This window comes from Canis lupus, chromosome 8 (assembly GCF_048164855.1).
Source record: "Canis lupus baileyi chromosome 8, mCanLup2.hap1, whole genome shotgun sequence".
Classification (NCBI taxonomy): domain Eukaryota; kingdom Metazoa; phylum Chordata; class Mammalia; order Carnivora; family Canidae; genus Canis; species Canis lupus.
The window spans coordinates 54,039,693-54,059,742 of record NC_132845.1 but is presented as its reverse complement, the minus strand read 5'-3'; the positions used below and the strand labels follow the sequence as shown (position 1 = coordinate 54,059,742).

The following is a 20,050-nucleotide window of genomic DNA, read 5'->3' as shown; positions in this document are numbered from 1 at the left end:
TCTTCAAATGCTGTAATGTTAAAAATAAGTTGAGAGATTTACTACACAAAGTACTTTAAAGTAGATTCAACTAAATCTTTGTAAGGTTTGATTCCTCCCATCATTTCTACTCAGCAAAATCTCAAATAGTAGCTTGTGTACTCAAGATATCTACATACTTTCCCCCTTCATCATGCCCTGTTCAAAAGACAGAGTTCATTTAAATACCAGTTATTACGTCTTTGTTTCATTGCTATTTTTATTTGCCTTCTTTAATGAATGCATCATTTCAAAACCAGAATTTAGGGATCCCTGGGTGGCGCAGCGGTTTAGCACCTGCCTTTGGCCCAGGGCGCGATCCTGGAGACCCGGGATCGAATCCCACATCGGGCTCCCAGTGCATGGAGCCTGCTTCTCCCTCTGCCTGTGTCTCTGCCCATCTCACTCTCTCTCTCTCTCTCTCTCGTTCTCTCTCTGTGACTATCATAAATAAATAAATTTAAAAAAAACAGAATTTAAAAAATAATACCCAGGGGGTCCCTGGGTGGCTCAGTGGTTTAGTGCCTGCCTTTGGCCCAGGGCGTGATCCTGGAGTCCCGGGATCGAGTCCCGCTTCAGGCTCCCTGCATGGAGCCTGCCTGTGTCTCTGCCTCTCTCTCTCTCTGTGTCTCTCATGAATAAATAAATAAAATCTTAAAAAAAAATAAAACAAAAAGTAATACCTGTTGTACTATTTCTCATGCAAACAATGCAGGTCCAACGAAGGCATTCTTTACCACTCTCCTCCTACATGTCTTACCAAGTCACCATGTGATATCTTAAATTACAAATAGACTAATGTATTTAAGTATTTAAGAGTGCAGCTCTCTCATGTACAAGCTCCAGGCTTGGTTATTAATACAGACAATATTTGTAATAATTATGACTTTGACACTAGCTATAATTTAGGAAACTAGTTATTGATGAAGTAGGACAAATGAGAATCAAAAGGAAAATCTATCAGGTCATCTAAGAATTCATTAAAAAAAAAAGGGTGGGAATAGTCACATACCCTTTAATTTAGGAAGGCAGATTTCAAAGAAGTAGGCATGATTGCATGAAATGAAATTCTTGAAGGAAAGGAGATTCAAGAGGTTAGGGAGCTCTTGAAAATGTGGTTCTGACTAATTACAGTTGATGCCAATAAAAGAAAGGGGGATAGGTACTAATGAAACCAGGATGGTAGCACAGCAACTCATTTGAATAGCACACTATAAACATTAAAAAAAGCGGTGTGGTATAATGAATAGAACACAGACTTCTGAATCCAGCTCTACCACCTAATTAAATGATGCCAGGCAAATCATTTCTCTCTTTGAATATGCTTTTTCATCAGCAACATGGGAATAACATTTCTTGAGAAGAGCTATTACAGAGGGTTTGCTACCCACTGAATTCAATATTTCTTTGCTGTTCTTTTTGTCCTTAGGCTATATCCCATTAAGGGAGCACAGTCAGAATTCTATGTTCAAAAGTTACTTCTTTTTTCCTTGGTAGTTACATTATCAATTTGATATCGTTAAGCTCACTGTTTTCAATTTGTACTCAGCATTAGGATTTGCTTTCTTTCCATCATTCTTAATTTTCTGAATATATAAAACATATGCATGGTTCAAGCAAAGCATCCTCCTTCTACTTCATTATAGTAGTAGTTCTATTTGTTACATAAGGTAGAAATTCTGGCAATTTGTCCATGGGCTAGAATGTGAATTCTAGTAATGGTAACATTTACATGTACAACTTAAAACTACATAGCATTTATGATCAATTTTAAGATAGGGGTCTATGGCTACTGAAAAGATTATAGCTAAGATTCTTCAAAGTTAGTCCCATTAATTTTAGTTGATGCTTATGCTGCTATGTGCCAAGCACTTAAGTGTTTTATGTACACAAATACTTTAATCTTCAAACAGACCTCTGAAGTATGTTGGCCAAGATCATGCGGCTAGTAAGCGACATAAATAGAATGTGAACCCAGACTCCAGTCTGTGCTATTAGCCACTTAACTATAATGCCTCCTGCATTCAAACTGATGACACCTATGTTCCTGCCATATGGGGACTATAGAATTTAAGCCTTTTCTGGCTTACATAAAGAAAATATGTGATCTTAGGAAAATTACTATATCATAACGTTCCCAATACTAATAAAAATTTAAAAGATAGTATGTCAATATGGACTAAATCTCTTATAAATATTTGTAAATATTTACACAACTCAGCTGCACTAGCCATTCACTGATTTCTCTCATTCAATGAATATTTATTAAATGCCATTGAGAGGTAAAGTGAGGGATCCCTGGGTGGCGCAGCGGTTTGGCGCCTGCCTTTGGCCCAGGGCGCGATCCTGGAGACCCGGGATCGAATCCCACGTCGGGCTCCCGGTGCATGGAGCCTGCTTCTCCCTCTGCCTGTGTCTCTGCCTCTCTCTCTCTCTCTCTCTCTGTGACTATCCTAAATAAATAAATAAAATATTTAAAAAAAAAAAAAAAAAGAGAGGTAAAGTGAGTCAAATTACTCTCCTTTCTCCAAATTCCACTGAAAAGACAAGGTTTTATATATATATATATATGTAAATATATATATATAATTATTTTTTTTTAATTCTCTAATAGCATGGGAAAATGACAACAAACAGAACTACTGAAGAGTTTCTGGAATGTGTATAAAAGAACAGGTTCACACAAAAGGAGTAAGTACCACTACAGCCTGTAAAACAATAGTCAAAAGATAATCCTCTTCCTCATTACAGAAGTAGATGAATTCTCCTAAAAAAAGACTTCAGTGACACCCTGAGCTCAGAGAAATAGGAACTGAGCACAATATGAGGGTTGTGTGTGGTATCTAAGTGGGATATAAGAAAAGTCAGTAGGAACTGCGTTAGTTCCCTGACCATCTGGAAGAGCTGATGACTTCTGCACCCCAGACTTTTTTTATCTGGGTATGAATGCCTAAACGGCCAAGTTGGGAATATGCTACAGGCTCCTAAAGAGGGGGGGCAGTGGGCAGTAGGAGGGAATGCATGAGGGATACAACACTTTAGTTAACTCTAGGCTAACAGAGAGAACAAAAGCACTAGCCATCATCTTATAAAGACAAAAAAGTAAATAAAAATAGCACAGTGGGAAAGTCCATAAAGTACCCAACCTCCTTGATAATTGAAGATACAATAAAGGATACTCACATCTTAAATAGAGGGAGGTCTACTTAAAGCAGGCATCTTACTAGCTACTGTGGGATTCTAAACAGTTATTGGAGAATAGTTACCTACTGGGTGGTAAGTAGCAGATACCACCAGAAAGAGTCCTCTAAAGCTCCTGGGCTACTCCTATATCAATGATGTTTCAACATATAAAAGTTGCCTGTTGTCTTTTTTTTTTTTTTTTTTTAAGATTTATTTACTTATTTGAGAGAGAGAAAGAGAGAGAGAGAGAGAAAACGTGAGCGGGGGGCAAGGGGCAGAGGGAGAGGGAAAAGATCTCAAGCAGACTCCCTGCTAAGCGCAGAGCCCAACATGGGGCTTGGTCTCATGACCGAGATAATGACCTGAGCCAAAATCAAGAGTTGGACACTTAACTGACTGAGCCACCCAGGTACCCCAAGAATTGTTTGTCATCTAATCCTAACCCACTAAATCTTAGCTAGAGTGGGAGTCCTAAAGGTGATCTAATATGCTGATATATAACTGTATACATCTGTTTAAAATAAGATTTATTGGGGGATCCCTGGGTGGCTCAGCGGTTTAGCGCCTGCCTTTGGCCCAGGGCATGATCCTGGAGTCCCCAGATCGAGTCCCACGTCAGGCTCCCGGCATGGACCCTGCTTCTCCCTCTGCCTGTGTCTCTGCCTCTCTCTCTATCATGAATAAATAAATAAAATATTTTAAAAAATAAAATAAAATAAGATTTATTGATATGGTTTTTTAAGCAATTTGACTTTTTTAAAATTTAAATTGTGAAATTATTTTATCTTCAGGATAATGAAATATACTCATCTTATGCTTCATAATAAGCAAATGAATAGGATTTAAGCAAATGATCTTATAGGCTACCTGTGATCATCAATCATGCTTTGCTTTAACTTTTTAACTTTCAAATTCTTTATCTAACTTGGTTACTGACTTCAACTAATGAGGTCAGGGTCCTGCTTTATACACTTAGCCAGTTGGGGGGAAATCTACTCTAGGGCCACAGACTACAATCCATAACCCACTTAGCAAATGTTAGCTAGAGTAAGGTTGACAGAATGTTAATGGCTTAGTATAATCCGTCATCATTACTGGGAAATCTCCCCAAACATGTCACCTTTGACATGAAGAACAGCACTTTCATATAAACATTTGGATAGGTTTCCTGGTACTCTTTGCTCTTAGTGGAAGAAGGCAGCAATCCAAGTAAGTAGCAGGGGCACAGTACAGTGTGTATGTTAAAAATGAAATGGGGTACGGGGTCTAACACAGGACATATCCTAGTTAAAAAAAACAGACTGCTTTTGATGACTGTACAATAGGTAAATAATCAATTGTATTATATCCTATTTATCCAATGTAAGAAGAGATTAATCCATTTAATTACATAACAACAATTAGCTACTATAAATGTCTGTCCTGGTAGGTGTTTCAGATATATTAACTTTAGTTCTTAGAGCCACCTTGCAAGGTAAATGGTATTATTCCCATTTATAGATGAGGAAACCAAATCTTAAAGAGGCCAAGTAACATGCCCAAAGCAACATAGCTGGTAAATGGCAGAGGCAGAACTTCAACTGAGTTCTGACATCAATCCCCAATCTATTTTCACTATGATTTTCTTAATAAAATAATTGTTTAAGAATTTATCATACAGGGTGGCTCAGTCGGTTAAGCATCTGCCTTTGGCTCAGGTCATGGAGCCCTGTGTCAGGCTCCCTGCTTGATAGGGAGTCTGCTTCTCCTTCTCCCTCTGCCTCTGCCTATCACATCCCCCGTTTGTGCGGTCAATTTTTTTAAAAAATTAAATCTTAAACAAAAGAGAGGCACACGTCATGTTAAAAATATTTTGCACCATCTTAAACCCTAACTGGCATATAAATTTTTTTTTTCTCCTTACTCTGTCCATTATGGGTCCCCCTCAACAAACAGTAATCATTCTAGTGCAGACTCACAGCCCTTTCCATTGGATGAGGGACACTGGATCCAACTTCTTCTGTAACACCTTGTTCCCCCCCTGAGAGAGATCATTTACCCATTACAAATTCCTCATCTCCCCCATGTCCATTCCCCACCATAACACATCACACATATCTATGAACTTTCATGCACTCAGACACACCTTCCTGGTCTCCACTGATTTAACTCTGTCTCAGGCTATTTCACCTGAGGGAATCCCTTAAACATACCATTTCCTGCAAATTCTCTTGTCTTTCTCTGATAGGCAATTTGGAAGTAAAAAATGACAAAAAATATTGTTGACAAATGTAAATAGAATCTCAGTGAAGCACCTAATATCACATAGCAGGAATGTCATAAGCTTTTTTTTTAATTGAAGTACAGTTGACACACAATGTTACACTAGTTTCAGATGTACATTGTGATTCATCAAGTCTATACAATATGCTGTGCTCACCACAAGTGTAGCTACCCTCTGTCACCACGCAACACTATTACAATACCTCTGACTATAGGGATCTCAAAGCTTTAAAGTCAAATTGGCAAATTAAAGGATCAGAGAAATAAGCTCCCTTTTCTTAGTCCTTTTTATCTTTTTTTTGGGGGGGGGAGACTTTTTAGATTTTTAAAAATGCTATTAGCAATGCAACTGTACTGCTTTATACTATTTTTTTGTTGTTACAGAAGTGAATATTTCAGCTACAACATGGTCTTACCTAGTAATCTAACTCCTGTATTGATCCAGGAACCAACATTCAACCTACAAATTAACTTTCATCTTTTTTTTTTTTTTTTTTTAGAGAGAGAGCGAGCGCGCACGTTTTTTTTTTTTTTTTTTTTTTAGAGAGAGAGAGAGAGAGAGCGAGAGCACATGCATGAGAGGTGGGGAGGAGGAGAGGGAAAGGATCTCAGATTCCCTGTTAAGTGCACAGCCCAACATGGGGCATGATCTCATGACCCTGATATCATGACCTGAGCCAAGCTCAAGAGTTGGACACTTAATCAACTGAGCTACCCAGGTGCCCCTCATCTTAGTATATGTATGTACATAAATATATATTATATATATTATATATATATATATGTGTGTGTATATATATATATATATTTTTTTTTTTTTTTTTAAATCAAAGTTGGGAATGACAGGATGCCTGGGTAGCTCAGTGGTATGATCTTTGGCTCAGGGTGTAATCCTGGGGTCCTGGGATCAAGTCCCACATCGGCTCCCCCCTAGAGCCTGCTTTTCCCTCTGCCTGTGTCTCTGCCTTTCTTTGTGTGTCTCTCATGAATAAATAAAATCTTTTTTAAAAAGTTGGAAATGACTATATGGTAGCTGGGTCTTGCTTCCAAAATGAAAACCAACTGATAAATGTAAAAAAAAAAAACCCCTGCATTCCATGAATATGCAGCTACTAAGCAATAATTTGATCTATGTAACAACATAAGTGTTATGCTAGCAAAAATAAGATAAGATTAGGAATGGCAAATATTACTCTCTTTAGTCCATTTTTGCCTGGATATTCTATTCTGACTTCAAACATAACATGTCTGAACCAAACACATCACTTTTGCCCATAAATCAGCTCATTCTCCAAAATTCCCAATTCTGTTCTTACTCTAGGTTTAAATTCTTAGGGTTAACCATAACACCTTCTCTTTCTTGCCATTTGCAAGGCTGGACAGAGTGCTACCGAAGGTATAGAGATCAATAAATCATATTCTCTACTGTTAGGTAACTAAAAAAAAATCTACCAGATTTCTACTAGAAAACAGGCAAGTGACACACAAATAACCATGATACAGACATGCTACCATGAAAAGTGTGTGAGGTATTACCAAGGGGTTGGTGTTAGGGGCGGGGGGATGACTTTGAGGAAGGGATCAAAAAAGTTTTTACAAAGATGGCAGTTGAAATATACTTAAAAGATGGGAAAGGCTGATAAGACTGGGCAGAGTGAGAGAGCATTTCAGTCTGAGAATAGATAACACAAACAAAGTTGTAGAAATGAGAATACAGATTGTATTTAGGAAACAAAGTAATACAGAGGAGCTAAAACACAGATCCATGCAGGGGAAAAAGTAGGATCTAAGGTTGGAAAGGTAAGCTAACGCCATATTGTGAAGATACTTGAATGCCCTTATACTGTGGAAGATTGAAGAGTCACTGACGGTTTCTGGTACAAGCACATGAAGTGGTTAATATCCAGGATTTTGGAGCTAAACTTCCTGGGTTCAAATCTCAGTTCTTCATATATCAGCTGTGTGACCCTAGGCAAGTTACATAACTTCTCTGTATCTCTGTGAAGGCTAATAACAGCATCTATAGATGGATGTTGCAAAGGTTAAATTAGTAAATACACATAAAGTGCCTAGGAAAGTATCTGTCAAAAAGTAAATACTATATAAGCAGTTGTGATTATTGTAACATTTATCCTTTAGAAAGATGAATTTAGCAGCAATGTATAGAAATGGACTGGAACAGAAATTTCCCTGCTTTTACTCATGCCATTTTACCCTCAAGGACATGCACTGCCCAAATCTTCAAAACTATTTAAATATTCATCATTAAGTGTATCTTCTGTTAAGCTCAAATGTCATCTCCTCCTCGACCACCTGGGCAGAAATCACATATTTGACACATTTCTTACATATATAATTTTACCTTCCCAAATAGAGTGCAGGTTTCTTGAGGATAAAATACTTTTTCATTTGCTTACACGCAATCTCTCAGAATATTTAGTACACTTCCTTAGAGGTCTCACGTACTTCAATAAACATTTGTTGTGAGGCTGTCTGGAATAAAAGTCCAGTGGTATAGGAAATATTTATGGGAAGATCTAAGAAATATGCATAGTAAATTAAAGATTTTATTAAAATGAATGGTACTTTTAAAATGAAATGGTGATAAGCGAAATGGTCTTAGAAATCTTTGCCTCTTGAGTTAGTGGTCTGGTCAGCAGAACTAACTTGAACATGGCCTGTTTTTGAAAAAAAATCTTCTATATTACAGCTGAAAGTAGACCCAGTGATGTTCCAGGTAAATAGCTTACTGTGAATACATCACAAATGGGGAGACTCTGAAATTTTGCTCTCCCATATTCTTTCTTACCCAACCAATGCATTTATCTTTACTCCTTTTTAATCTCTAATGATAGCAGTATATAGTCCCTGGGTCAACAGGGACTATATTAAAAGTCAACAGCTGCCTTTTTGCTCAATATATACAACAGCCAAGTGTCAAAATGCCAAATGTGACCTTTTATTTATAGCAGAGCTAGTGTAAAGAGACATACAAAAAGGGCAGCCTTTTCTCCCTAATTAAAAAAAAAAAAAATAGAGCAGTAATTCAAAGAAATGTCACTTTGCTTTGAAACTGGAGTCATACATTGAAACCTCATGTAAGTAAATTACACGTTTTTGGTATATACTCATAAATACATGTATCAGTGAGAGTAACACCCAAATTCATATGCTTCTCTATTTTGTCAACTCTAAGGCAGTAAGTCCCAATCATCACATTCTACTTGCTCATGGAATATCTGGTAAGGATTCTCCTCCCTATAATTTACAGCTAATGAGAGAACACAGAGTAAGGTTTGCATACGTATGTTACTGAAAGGTGACTTTGACCCAGAAACTTATTTTTAGGCACCTTGATATTCAAAGATTCCTAGGTTCCTTCATGGCTATTGTTTAACCTCTCCAGTATTTCAATAAATATTAGTTTTTCTCATCAGTTTGAGCCAACAAACAGTGAAATAATATAGCCACTAGATCCAATCTGTTGTTATCAATTGTATCAGGTGATGTAAGTATTAAACTTTTTAGCAGCCAGCTGCTAGATGGGCAAAGAATTAGAGAAAGCACTTGGGAAAAATCGTGTAGCTCTAGAGCTTGAAAATAAAACATTCTGACAACCAAAAAGATATGATGTCATGTTTACATAAATCATCATAGACAAGTAAAGCTGTAAATATGAAATTTATACCTATATACTGTCACTGCTGTCACTGTATAACCTAATCCCCTGGGTTATTTAGGGGGTATAAAATAAGGTCACTATGTAAATAGTTATCCATTCAACTAATTAAGCTCTTATTTACAATCCAACAATAACAATTTCATAAACAACAATACTTCATTATGTGACTAAATCTCCCCTATAAGATTATAGAATACAGCCCACTGCTTGAATATGCATTAAAATGAAGTATGGAAAAAAACCAAAAACTCACAGTTGCATTACAGAAGCTAATGACAACTAGAAGAAATTTTATTCCATATCAAAGATTAAATTTTCAGTTATGCTATTTGCCAGGTCTCTATAGAAGCAATCTCATATATCCAAACATATTTCCAGGCTTTGAGGTGAGATTAATCGACTCTTGATATCCAACTGTGAAGTTTATAGACCACCAGCTCTTAGATATATTCATTTAAAAATAACTTCTGAACTAAAGGATTTTCACAATGCACTGTGGTTCTTACTCCTTAACCTACAGGAAAACAGAAAGCTGGGAGTCTGAGCCTGCATAACAATTGGAAGGGTTGAAAAAAGTATTAATCTAGTCTGAATGATATAATTTTTATTAATAAAAAAACTCTCAACTACCACTTGTTTAAAATTAATTACATGGCTGGTAAATAGCAGGACTGGGCTCTGACTACACGTTGGTTTTGGTTTCACTCCAAAACCCGTGTGCCCTTTCTACTATAGCTAGGCTGCCTTTCATTTAGAAAGCCTCTTCAATCTGCTCCAGAGACATAGAAACCCAATGCACGTCTTAGTTTGAGTGCTTGTATGTGTCCCCTCAAGTTGATATTACCACTACAATGGACTTTGTAGTCTTTCTTTCTAGATTGGACTTGGCTTTCAGTTATACTCAAATACAGACATACCATGTTACCTTAAGTGTCTCTTTTAAAAATATTTATAATATAATTATAATTATATTATATATAATATTTATATTATTTATATATTTATTGAGAGAGAGAGAGAGAGAGAGAGCACGAGCTGGGAAGAGGGGGAAGAATCAGGCTCCCTGTGAGCAGGGAGCCGATGTGGGGCTTGATCCCAGGACCCTAGGATCATGACCTGAACTGGAGGCAGACGCTTAACTGACTGAGCCACCCAGGTGTCCCATTCTTAAGTCTCTTTTTGGAACAAGGCAAGCTGTAAGGAAGTAAGACTGATGGGATGTCTGGGTGGCTCAGAGGTTGGGCATCTGCCTTCGGCTCAGGGCGTGATCCCGGGGTCCTGGGATAGAGTCCTGCATCAGGCTCCCTGCATGGAGCCTGCTTCTCCCTCTGCCTATGTTTCTGCCTCTCTCTCTCTCTCTCTCTCTCTCTCTGTCTCTCTGTCTCTCATGAATAAATAAATATTTTTTTTAAAGGCAGACAGGAATAAAAATGGGAATATTAAAAAAAAGTCTGGACTTCTTATACAATAATTATGACTAACATTGGAGCATTTTGCTAGGTACTAGACCATGTGCTAATTCCTCATATGCCATGGTTTATTTCCTCACAACCACATTGTCCCCATTTTATAGCTGAGAAATCAAATTACATGCCCCAAGTCATAAAACTTACAAAAAGGGAATCCAAGAATCAGATCTAGATATGGCTGACTCTCAATCCTGGGGGACTATTTTAATTTTCCTCTGTTGTAACTCCAATACAAACCCAGTATTTATCAGAAAAGAGGTTAAACAACAACACTGCTGTAGGTCATACCCTGCTGAACAGCGGAGGGCTGATGTAGACAACACAGTATTCCAGCTTTCAAAGCTTTGGCTCTAACAGCCAAGTGACAGAATTTAAGAAGTTCTGGTCAGTCTAATAAATGGAATGGCATCATCACTCTGTCATTACTTTTTCAGAATTTCCTGCCTTTTAGTGATTTCCATTTATTCCTGGCTTGTGTCCATGTTCTTGGTCCCAAATTCCCCTTCTTCAAAACTTTTAGGCCTACTAGCTTATATCCTTCATCCTGAAGTGCCTACATCCCTGTTGATAGTGGTAAAAAGAGAGGACTTCTGGAATGAAGGCTGTAAAGGAAATAAACGCTTTGTTCAGGAAATCTCATCTCGAATTAGAAAATCTGGCCTACACTGTGAAATTTACAGCATCATAAATGATTTCAAGCTTCAGGTATGTCCTGTGAACACTATAAAAAAGACTGGTCTTTGCATTTTTATTCAAGGTTCTCATTATTTGCTAAGTACTATATATACTGATAATGTCACTTTTTAAAAACCCAAATTAAAAAAATGAAGTATTATTTGAAAAGAAGCGTACTGGTCCAAATGTTCAACTGATGAATAAGTAATGGATAAATTAATTTGACAATAAAAAGAAATGAAATACTAATATTTACTATAATAATATGGATGAGCCTTGAAAACATTATGCTAAGTGAAAGAGGCCAATCACGAAAGACCATATATTTTATGATTCCATTTATATAAAATGTTCAGAATAGGTAAATTCTGAGACAGAAAGTAGACTGGTGGTTGCCTAAGAACAGGAAGTTGAGGGGTGATGGCTAAGGGAGGGAGTTTCTTTTGGGGGTACTGAAAATGTTCTAAAATTGATTGTGGTGACAGTGGCACAACTTTGTGAATATACTAAAAGCCACTGCACGCACACTTTAAATGGGTGAATTTTATGGTTATGGGAATTATATTTCAGTAAAGCTGTTTTTTAAAAAGCAATTTACTGGAAAAAGATTCAAAAGGCCATTGAAGAAATTTTGTTAATGCTTCTTAAAGAATACAATCTCAAGATTTTTTTTTTTAAAGATTTCATTTATTTGAAAGAGAGAGAGCATGCATGCTTAAACACGAGCAGGGGGAGGGGCAGAAGGAGAGTGAGAAACTGAGGACCCCCTCAGCAGGAAGCCCGAAGAGGTGTGGGGTTTGATCCTAGGACCCTGAAGATCATGACCATCATGACCTGACCAGAGCTGAAGGCAGATGTTTAACCAACTGAGCCACCCAGGCACCCCCAATCTCAGGACTTTTGCCCTCTTAGGCAGAACCAAATTCTGTCCTTCACTAAAAGTCATGTCCAAAGTGATAAAATGAAGTTCTGGATAGACTATTTTGTTTATTTTATTTTTATTTTTATTTTTTTAGACTGCTTTGTTTAAACTTGATGTTTCAGAGCTGCTTCGTGGTAAAGCACCTTTGTGATCACTGAAGTTTCCATTCAGGGGAAAGTGCTTCCTGTTTAATAATTTTCTAGTATTTAATTTAAAAAGTCTGCTTGGATGGCTTATAATTTTAATGTCTTAAACCAAGGACCCAAAATTGCCAGTACCCACTTACAGATCTTAAACTCTTACATGACAAATGTCAAGCACCCTATCTGAGGTTTACCAGGATTTCCTGTGGACAGGGCAGTGGGCAGCAGAATGGGAAATGACACCCTATTCAAATCTTTCACTTCCCCAAGCTCCTGCCAGGTTTTATGCTTGAGCAGAAAGAAATCTCTTCCTCACAAAAGGTCAGCCATCTCCTAGGTTTCAAAGCCTTTCTCCCCCATGGCGGATAGGGGTAGGGATGGGCTGTAGAATAATGTTCTTAGCTTATCTGTGTCCCCTCACTTAATCTACAGATAAAAGCCGCATTCTCCAATATCCACTTTATCAGTAACAAAATAATATTTTGGATCCTAATTATTCTTTTTTCCCTCAGTTCAGAATATAAGCAGGAAAGAGTGTGTTAATTACTGTGATTCCTTAAACATTTTATTTTATTTTATTTTATTTTAAATTTATTTATTTATGATAGTCACACACACACACACAGAGAGGCAGAGACATATGCAGAGGGAGAAGCAGGACCCATGCACCAGGAGCCCAACGTGGGATTTGATCCCGGGTCTCCAGGATCGCGCCCTGGGCCAAAGGCAGGCGCTAAACCGCTGCGCCACCCAAGGATCCCTCCTTAAACATTTTAACATCCAATCTAAACAATTTAAAAAAGAAGAAGAATGAAAATATTTCAGGAATAACTACACTAACTACAACAGACTACAGAGTGAATGTGATAACCAACTGTACAGAGGGAAATTCGGATTAGACATAAAAGAGGAGTTTATGTACTGGAAGAGACTTTTGGAAAACATTTGGAAATCTTCATCAAGAATACTAAGCAAAAAAAAAAAAAAAAAAAAGGAATACTAAGCAAAGCTATCCCAGATGATTTAGGATAGTATAACCCGGGCAGCCCCGGTGGCGCAGTGGTAGCGCCGCCTGCAGCCTAGGGCATGATCAAGTCCCACGTCAGGCTCTCTGCGTGGAGCCTGCTTCTCTCTCTGCCTGTGTCTCTGTCTGCCCCCCCCCCCCGCATCTCTATGAATAAATAAATAAAATCTTAAAAAAAAAAAAAAAAGGATAGTATAACCCTAAACGGTCACTAAAATCCTTGCTGTAAAGGGATGATAACTCCATAAAGGGATCTCTAGATCATTTTCATTTATCAGAAGCAGCTTTGCTGAATCTTTGAGCTTGTTAGAATTAGCTCAATACAACTAAACCTTTTTTTCTCCACAAAAATTTGTCTCTTTAGGGATAAGAAAACAGTGACAGTGAAGTTAAGGGATTTGTACAAACCAAAAGACATCACTTTAAGATTAAAAACAAATCTCCTTCTTTCCTTCTTCTGAAATCTGGCAAGAACTTCAGCCACTTAAGAATTTTTATCTCTGGTAAGTAAATAAAAAGATATGCATAAATAAGGTATTGGTAATACTTCAATGAAGAGTTTTCTTGAAGGGAGTCTGAAACACTGAAACTCAAATCTCATGAGCAAAGCACTGACATGTGGGAAAAGACGTGGAAAGGACTATTCCATATTGGCCAAAATCAAAAAGCCTAAGAAATCAAACCAAGTCATGGATAATATTAAGTTGCTTTCAAAAACTATAAAGCACTATATAAAATGAAAGATATTGCTACTGATGTTGAGTTCCAGTAACCAGAAGACATTTGACCCAGACACAGAATTATGCAATTATATTCACCTACCATTTAATATTTCTTATTAATAGGAACCACTAGGATCCTTACTAAGGAGCCCCTCCCCATGTACTTTCCTCATACATATAATATCTACCTCTGTTTCATTATATCTTCAATAGTTAGTGCATAACTTACAAGCCATCAGTACAATTTCAGGAAATGTTACCACATACAGATGAAAAAAAAAAAAAAAAAAAGGAATGTATTTTCTCTGTTTGTGCACCAATACAATAAAAATGAACTAAAAATTCTGCCAGTATGAAGCGTAGTCCACAACCTTATGATAATATAGTTTATTAGTCAGGATTTTAGGAAGTTATCCTGTTCAGTTTTTTGTTTTTGGATATTTCATTTCCTTCTGTGGTAGTTCAAGTAGAAACTGAAGAGTAAAGAGACCAGAATATAGCAAGGAAAGGCTAAACGACGAAGAACAGTATAGGAGTGATCACAAAGTCCTATGCCAAGAGGGAAGATGAATTTGGCTTGTGCGAAGCCTGGTCATATTATTCTTCATATTTCCTTATTTCCAAGAACATCTTAAAAAGAAAATGTGTCAGTTCTCACAGTAACAAGTTCTGAGCTTTAATTTCAAAACCAGAATTCTAACATATTATAAACGAGACCGGCAATACAACAATATCTAACTTTTAATGAGCACTTAGTATGTGTCAGACTGTTCTAAGGGTTTTACATGGACTAACTCAACCATCATAACAATCCAGTGAGGTAGGTATTATTAATATCCTTGTTTTACAGAGGAAGCACTGTAAAGAGAGAAGCTAAGTAACTTGCTCCAAATCAAAGAGCTAATAAGTGATGAAGTTTGGATTTGAATCTTGAAACTTTCTATACTAGTTCACTGCTGTGGTTTTCAAATTACATCTGCAGAAGCTTTCAGCTCTAGGAATCAATTTTCAAAATATATTTTGTCCATTTAAAAAAAATGCAGTAAAAACACCACAATCAAAATATGTTGTATTTAATGCACAGAAGGGAACCAACACATTAACTTTTTGCTGCTAGGCTGTCACTTCTGTGCAGATCTTAGAATAAAGCTAGTTAGTCCTGTCACCTCTGCAATCTTATTTGAACTTCCTGTAAATGTCCCACTAAATTGGAAGATGTAATTCTGCCCAGAATTTCTTTAAAAACTCAAGACTAGATCTGTCTGCTCAGATAAAAGTGTACATTGAGCATACATTTACTATACCAGGCAAAGTTCAGGTAATGTCTTATCACAGCACAAGTCAACAAAGGAACTTCCCATTTAAGTTTTGGGGGGCTTACAGTCTGACATACTTAAGGTAAGAAACATAGTTAGGGGGATCCCTGGGTGGCTCAGAGGTTAAGCGCCTGCCTTTGGCCCAGGACGTGATCCTGGAGTCCCGGGATCGAGTCCCACGTCTGGCTCCCTGCATGGAGCCTACCTCTCTCTGCCTGTGTCTCTGCCTCTCTCTCTCTCTCTCTCTCTCGCTCTGTGTTTCTCACGAATAAATAGAATCTTAAAAAAAAAAAAAAAAAGAAACATAGTTAGATATGATTTTGAAAAATTTCCTACTGTTCCTACTATCTCCTGCAATTATTCCTCTTCCAAGTTACGGAATAGTTAATTGAAGGGTATCCTGAGATGGTTAAGGAAAAAAGGAAAACTGTTAGGAAAAAATCTACCTCCTCTACCCCATTTTAGTCACACATCCCCACTGTCACTTTGGACCAAAATCTCCTGCCCTTCCACGTTGATATATCAATCATTCCTAGTCAGGTCTTCAATTCTATTGGGTCTACTATTCCATTGACCATATACCATCTGCTATTCATTGACCAATACATCAGCTCTTTCCTTTATTCACTTTTACTTTTGATCTAGCTGAGAATCCATTAGCCATCATTACAGTGACATTTTGGCCAATACGTTAAACACCTTTGCTCCTCTGTCATTTTGCTGCATTTCATTGGCAAACCCCAAATGTGAATGAAGCCTTCTATTGGCTTTCACCATGCAGTGGTATCAAAGCAGTTGAGCACTACTAGAGGAGGTCGCCAAGATACATGGCTTATTACACTATATGTTCTAGACCACTGACTTCATTGAGGCTTCCATGCTGCTAGACAATCCTACTGGATCACTGGTTGGCCATTCTCTGCAACTATTTACTTATTTCAAACATTTTCTACTTTTTTCAGTCCTTGAACTTCTGTTCCTCCCATCTCTGCAGCAACTCACAGCTGAAGACTTAGTCTACCAATATGAAGGAGTTATTCCTGTCCTGCATGGTTGAAAATTCATGCATAATTTCTGACTCCTCTAAATCTTAACTACTAATAGCCTATTGACTGGAAGCCTTGCCAATAACACAAATAGCTGGTTAACACGTTTTGTAGGTTATATGTATTATACATTGTATTCTTAGAATAAAGCTAAAGAAAAGAAAGTGTTAAGATAATCATGAGAAAATACATTTACAATACTGCATTTATCAAAGAAAATCCATATAAGTGGACTAGTGCAGCTCAAACCCATGTTGTTCAAGGGCCAACTGTGTCTTTTTCCATGGACAGTTACTTTGGGATTCATGTAAAAGCACTTTGCAAAAAGCATCTTCTCTGCTAGAACAGTGAAACCTCTTTACCCCTAAGTATATAAAGCCTCAAAGAAAGTCTCATAAAAGAAGTCACTGCACATATAGTTTGAAAACAACTGTCCATGAAGTGATGTCACACATATAACTGTATAAACTAACTAGTAGTAACATCGACACTGTCAACATTTTCAGAAACAGCCCAATTTCATCAAATTCCAAACCATCCCGACACTTTCTTATACACCTTACAATTTTTAAAAAACTAAGATATAACTGACATATGACATTGTGTTCATAAGGCATACAATGTGTTGATTTGATACATTTACATATTGCAAATTTACCACAGTAGCATTAGCAACAGCTCAATCACATCAAAATAATCCTATATGTCTTACAATTAAGAGCTCTGCTAAAACTGTAAAGGCAAGAAAAGGAGAATTTTTTAGTGTGTTATTTTAATAAGCCGTAAATCTGACAGCATGATTTCGTGTTACTAGATCTAGATGGAGGAGAGAAGGGAGAAAGGAGGGAGCAACAAATGTCCCAGCTACAGCTTTTTTAAAGAGCTAAATATATTGCAGGATAAATACAGAACCATAAGTAATACTTAAGAAGTAACTTTGACAGCACAGTGATACATTTTTATAACAAATTATTCACGGAGGGAGTCTGACATTCCCAGCCCCCAATACTCCCTTCACCTGCACTGAACAAGCGGTTAGAAAACAAGCTCATTCCTTCATTCTGATCAGCTCTCCTGACAGCTGTGACATTAATTAGAGGTTTGGTCTCACAGGTCTGAGTGCGTATGTGAGTATGTGTGTGACTGTGTGTGTGTGTGTGTGTGTGTGTGTGTGTGTGTGTGAGAGAGAGAGAGAGAGAGAGAGAGAGACAGAGAGAGAGAGAGAGAGAGAGAGGCGGCCAAGATGAGAGAGAGAGAGAGAGAGAGGCGGCCAAGATGAGGAAAACCCTGCAAGGGCATTCACCTGGGATACCCTTCAGAAGGATGCCTACTTCTTTCCTGAGGGCACCACCTCGTCTCTGCTGCCTACAGCTCCGCGGTGTGACAGCAGGCACTGCTACTGCTGCTGGGCTGCTTGCAACTCTAATGTGTTATTTAATTTCGTAACTACTATTAAGATCTCTAAAGCGTTTTGTGATGCGCTGGAATGAAAGATGCTCCATAAAACGAAGTTTATTATTAGTATTATTATAGCTCCCGGGCCTAAAATAAAGCAAAATTATAACCACACAGACTTCAAAGGGAAAAAATTCGGAAGCCACATGCGTCTTAAACACTGCCAAGCGGGGCAGGGGACGGGCGAGGACGCGGGGAGGGAGACCCCCCACCGCCCAACCCCGCACCCAGCACACCAGCTCCCTCAGCACCACTAACCCTGTCTGGGCGGGACTCCTGGAACCCGGCCGCGGCTCCTCTGGGGTCCGGGGCCCGCACGTCACTCCCCGCGCGGCTTTCCCGTGGTTCTCGCTTTTGCCCCACAGGCTGCGTCCCTCGCGGCCCCGGCTCCCCGCCTAGTTTCTAATTCCTTCGCAGCCGCCTCAGTTTTCTTCCCGTCTCCCACCCGGACTTTCTCCCCCCGGTGCGCCGCCTCCCCTCGCCCCGCCGCCTCTATCCGGGACGAAGCTCGTTCCTCCGCGGTCCCTCAGGTCCGAGTGACTGTCTCCCCGCCACCCTGCTTGCTTCCCCGTCCGGGAGCCGCCAGCGCAGCCCGGGGCTCGCCGCCCCTCGGCCACTTTTCCTCAGCCTGGGGCTCGGCTCTCCTCAGCCCCAGGGTCGCGGTCGCGACCGCGCGCCCTGCCCTCCGCCCGCCGGCCCCGCTCGCCCCTCCGCCCCCTCCCTCCTCAGGCCGGCCCCCGCCTCGCACCCTCCAGCGCCGCTCCCCCCTCAGCCGGGTCTCCCCTCCGCTCCCGCAGCCCCTCAGCCAATCCCCCGCCCGGCGCCGCGCGCGCCGCCGCTCACCCGCGGACTCCCCGGTGTTGATCCAGTCCGGGTTGGCGATGCTGGCGATGGCGAAGATATCGGCGGCCAGAAAGAGGCATCCTGAGATGATGGTCAGTTTATCCATCTCCCCGCCCCGCTCCCCCCCCACCCCCCGAGCCCCGGGCAGGCCGCGGCCTCACGCCTCCCGCCCCATGGGCCGCCGCCGGGGCCCGGAGTCCCCGCGCCGCCGCCTCGCGCCCCCTCGGCCCCCGCGCGCCACTCGCGCCCTCCGCGCGCCCGGGACCAGCAGCCGCGGCGCGGCCCGCACAGCCGGAACCGCCGCCCGCCCCGGAACTGCTCGGCCCGCCCGCCCCTCACCCGGAAGCGAAGCCGCGGCGCTGGCGAGGCCGGGCCGGCCCCCGGCCGCCGTGACCCCGCTCGGCGCTCCCGGCCCCGCCGCCCCTCCCGGGCGCCCCGGGCCCGCCCGCGTTCCGCCGGCCTCTCTCTCCTCGGACTCCCGCCTCGCTGCGCCCGGGGCGAGCCGCCGGGACCCGCCGCCTCTTGGCTTTCTTGCCTATAAGAACCACACCGCCGTCGTCGTTAATGAGTGTTTCGTGACAGGATGCCCCTCGGTCTTTAGCCTTCCGGAAGGGAGCCGGCGGGCGTAGGTCGGGGAGCCTGCCCAGAAGCTCGCGGCCCCGAACGGCCCCCGGCGCCTCCTGGCGGCCTCGCCCGCTTCGGAGCCGTCGGCCCGGGGCTGCCCCCGTTTGGCATATGACTGTCGACACCTAGTGGGATGCCGGCCTGGACCTGCGAGACAAGGTTCCCACTCTCCGAAAGCTTCCGTCCCGGTGGGGAAGAGACCGACACGTTAACGTTTTATCTTTGAAGATCATTTCAGGGCAGCCCCGTGGCCCGGCGGTTAGCGCCACCTTCGGCCCGGGGCGTGATCCTGGGGTCCCGGGATCGAGTCCCGCGTTGGCACCGGGCTCCCTGCGTGGAGCCTGCTCCTCCCTCTGCCTGGGTCTCTAACTCTGTGTGTGTGTGTCTGTCATGAATAAATAAATAAAATCTTTAAAAAAAAAATCATTTCAGGGACGCCTGGGAGGCTCGGTGGCTGAGCTTCTTTCTGCCTTTGGCTCAGGTCCTGATCCTGGGGTCCTGGGTTCGAGTCCCTCCCTCTGCCTGTGTCTCTCACGAATCAATAAAATCTTGGCGGTGGGGGTGGGGAGATCGGTCCAGGTTTTGCTTTAAGAATTAAATGGGGAGGGGATTGGTCTGATGGCAGGGGAGGAGGAGGGCTGCGGTGATAGCTTAGGATGGGCAGGG

General features: G+C 40.8%; 1 protein-coding gene and 1 long non-coding RNA gene across 4 annotated transcripts in view; one reads left to right on the top strand and one right to left on the bottom strand.

The window, feature by feature from the left end:
* The window catches only part of LOC140638552 (uncharacterized), a 70,083-nt gene extending 56,185 nt beyond the window's left edge, over nt 1-13,898 (top strand). For all 3 annotated transcript variants that reach the window (XR_012035578.1, XR_012035579.1, XR_012035580.1), the window contains exons 8-9: nt 2,633-2,709; nt 13,743-13,898. This is a non-coding gene — a long non-coding RNA (uncharacterized lncRNA). The remainder of the gene's footprint in view (nt 1-2,632; nt 2,710-13,742) is intronic.
* Nucleotides 1-18,914, bottom strand: part of MOSMO (modulator of smoothened) — a 63,326-nt gene extending 44,412 nt beyond the window's left edge. Inside the window, exon 1 of the mRNA XM_072836127.1 lies at nt 18,761-18,914. Coding sequence (XP_072692228.1) covers nt 18,761-18,866 — 106 coding nt within the window. The 5' untranslated portion in view covers nt 18,867-18,914. The remainder of the gene's footprint in view (nt 1-18,760) is intronic.
* Between the last annotated feature and the right edge of the window lie 1,136 nt (nt 18,915-20,050).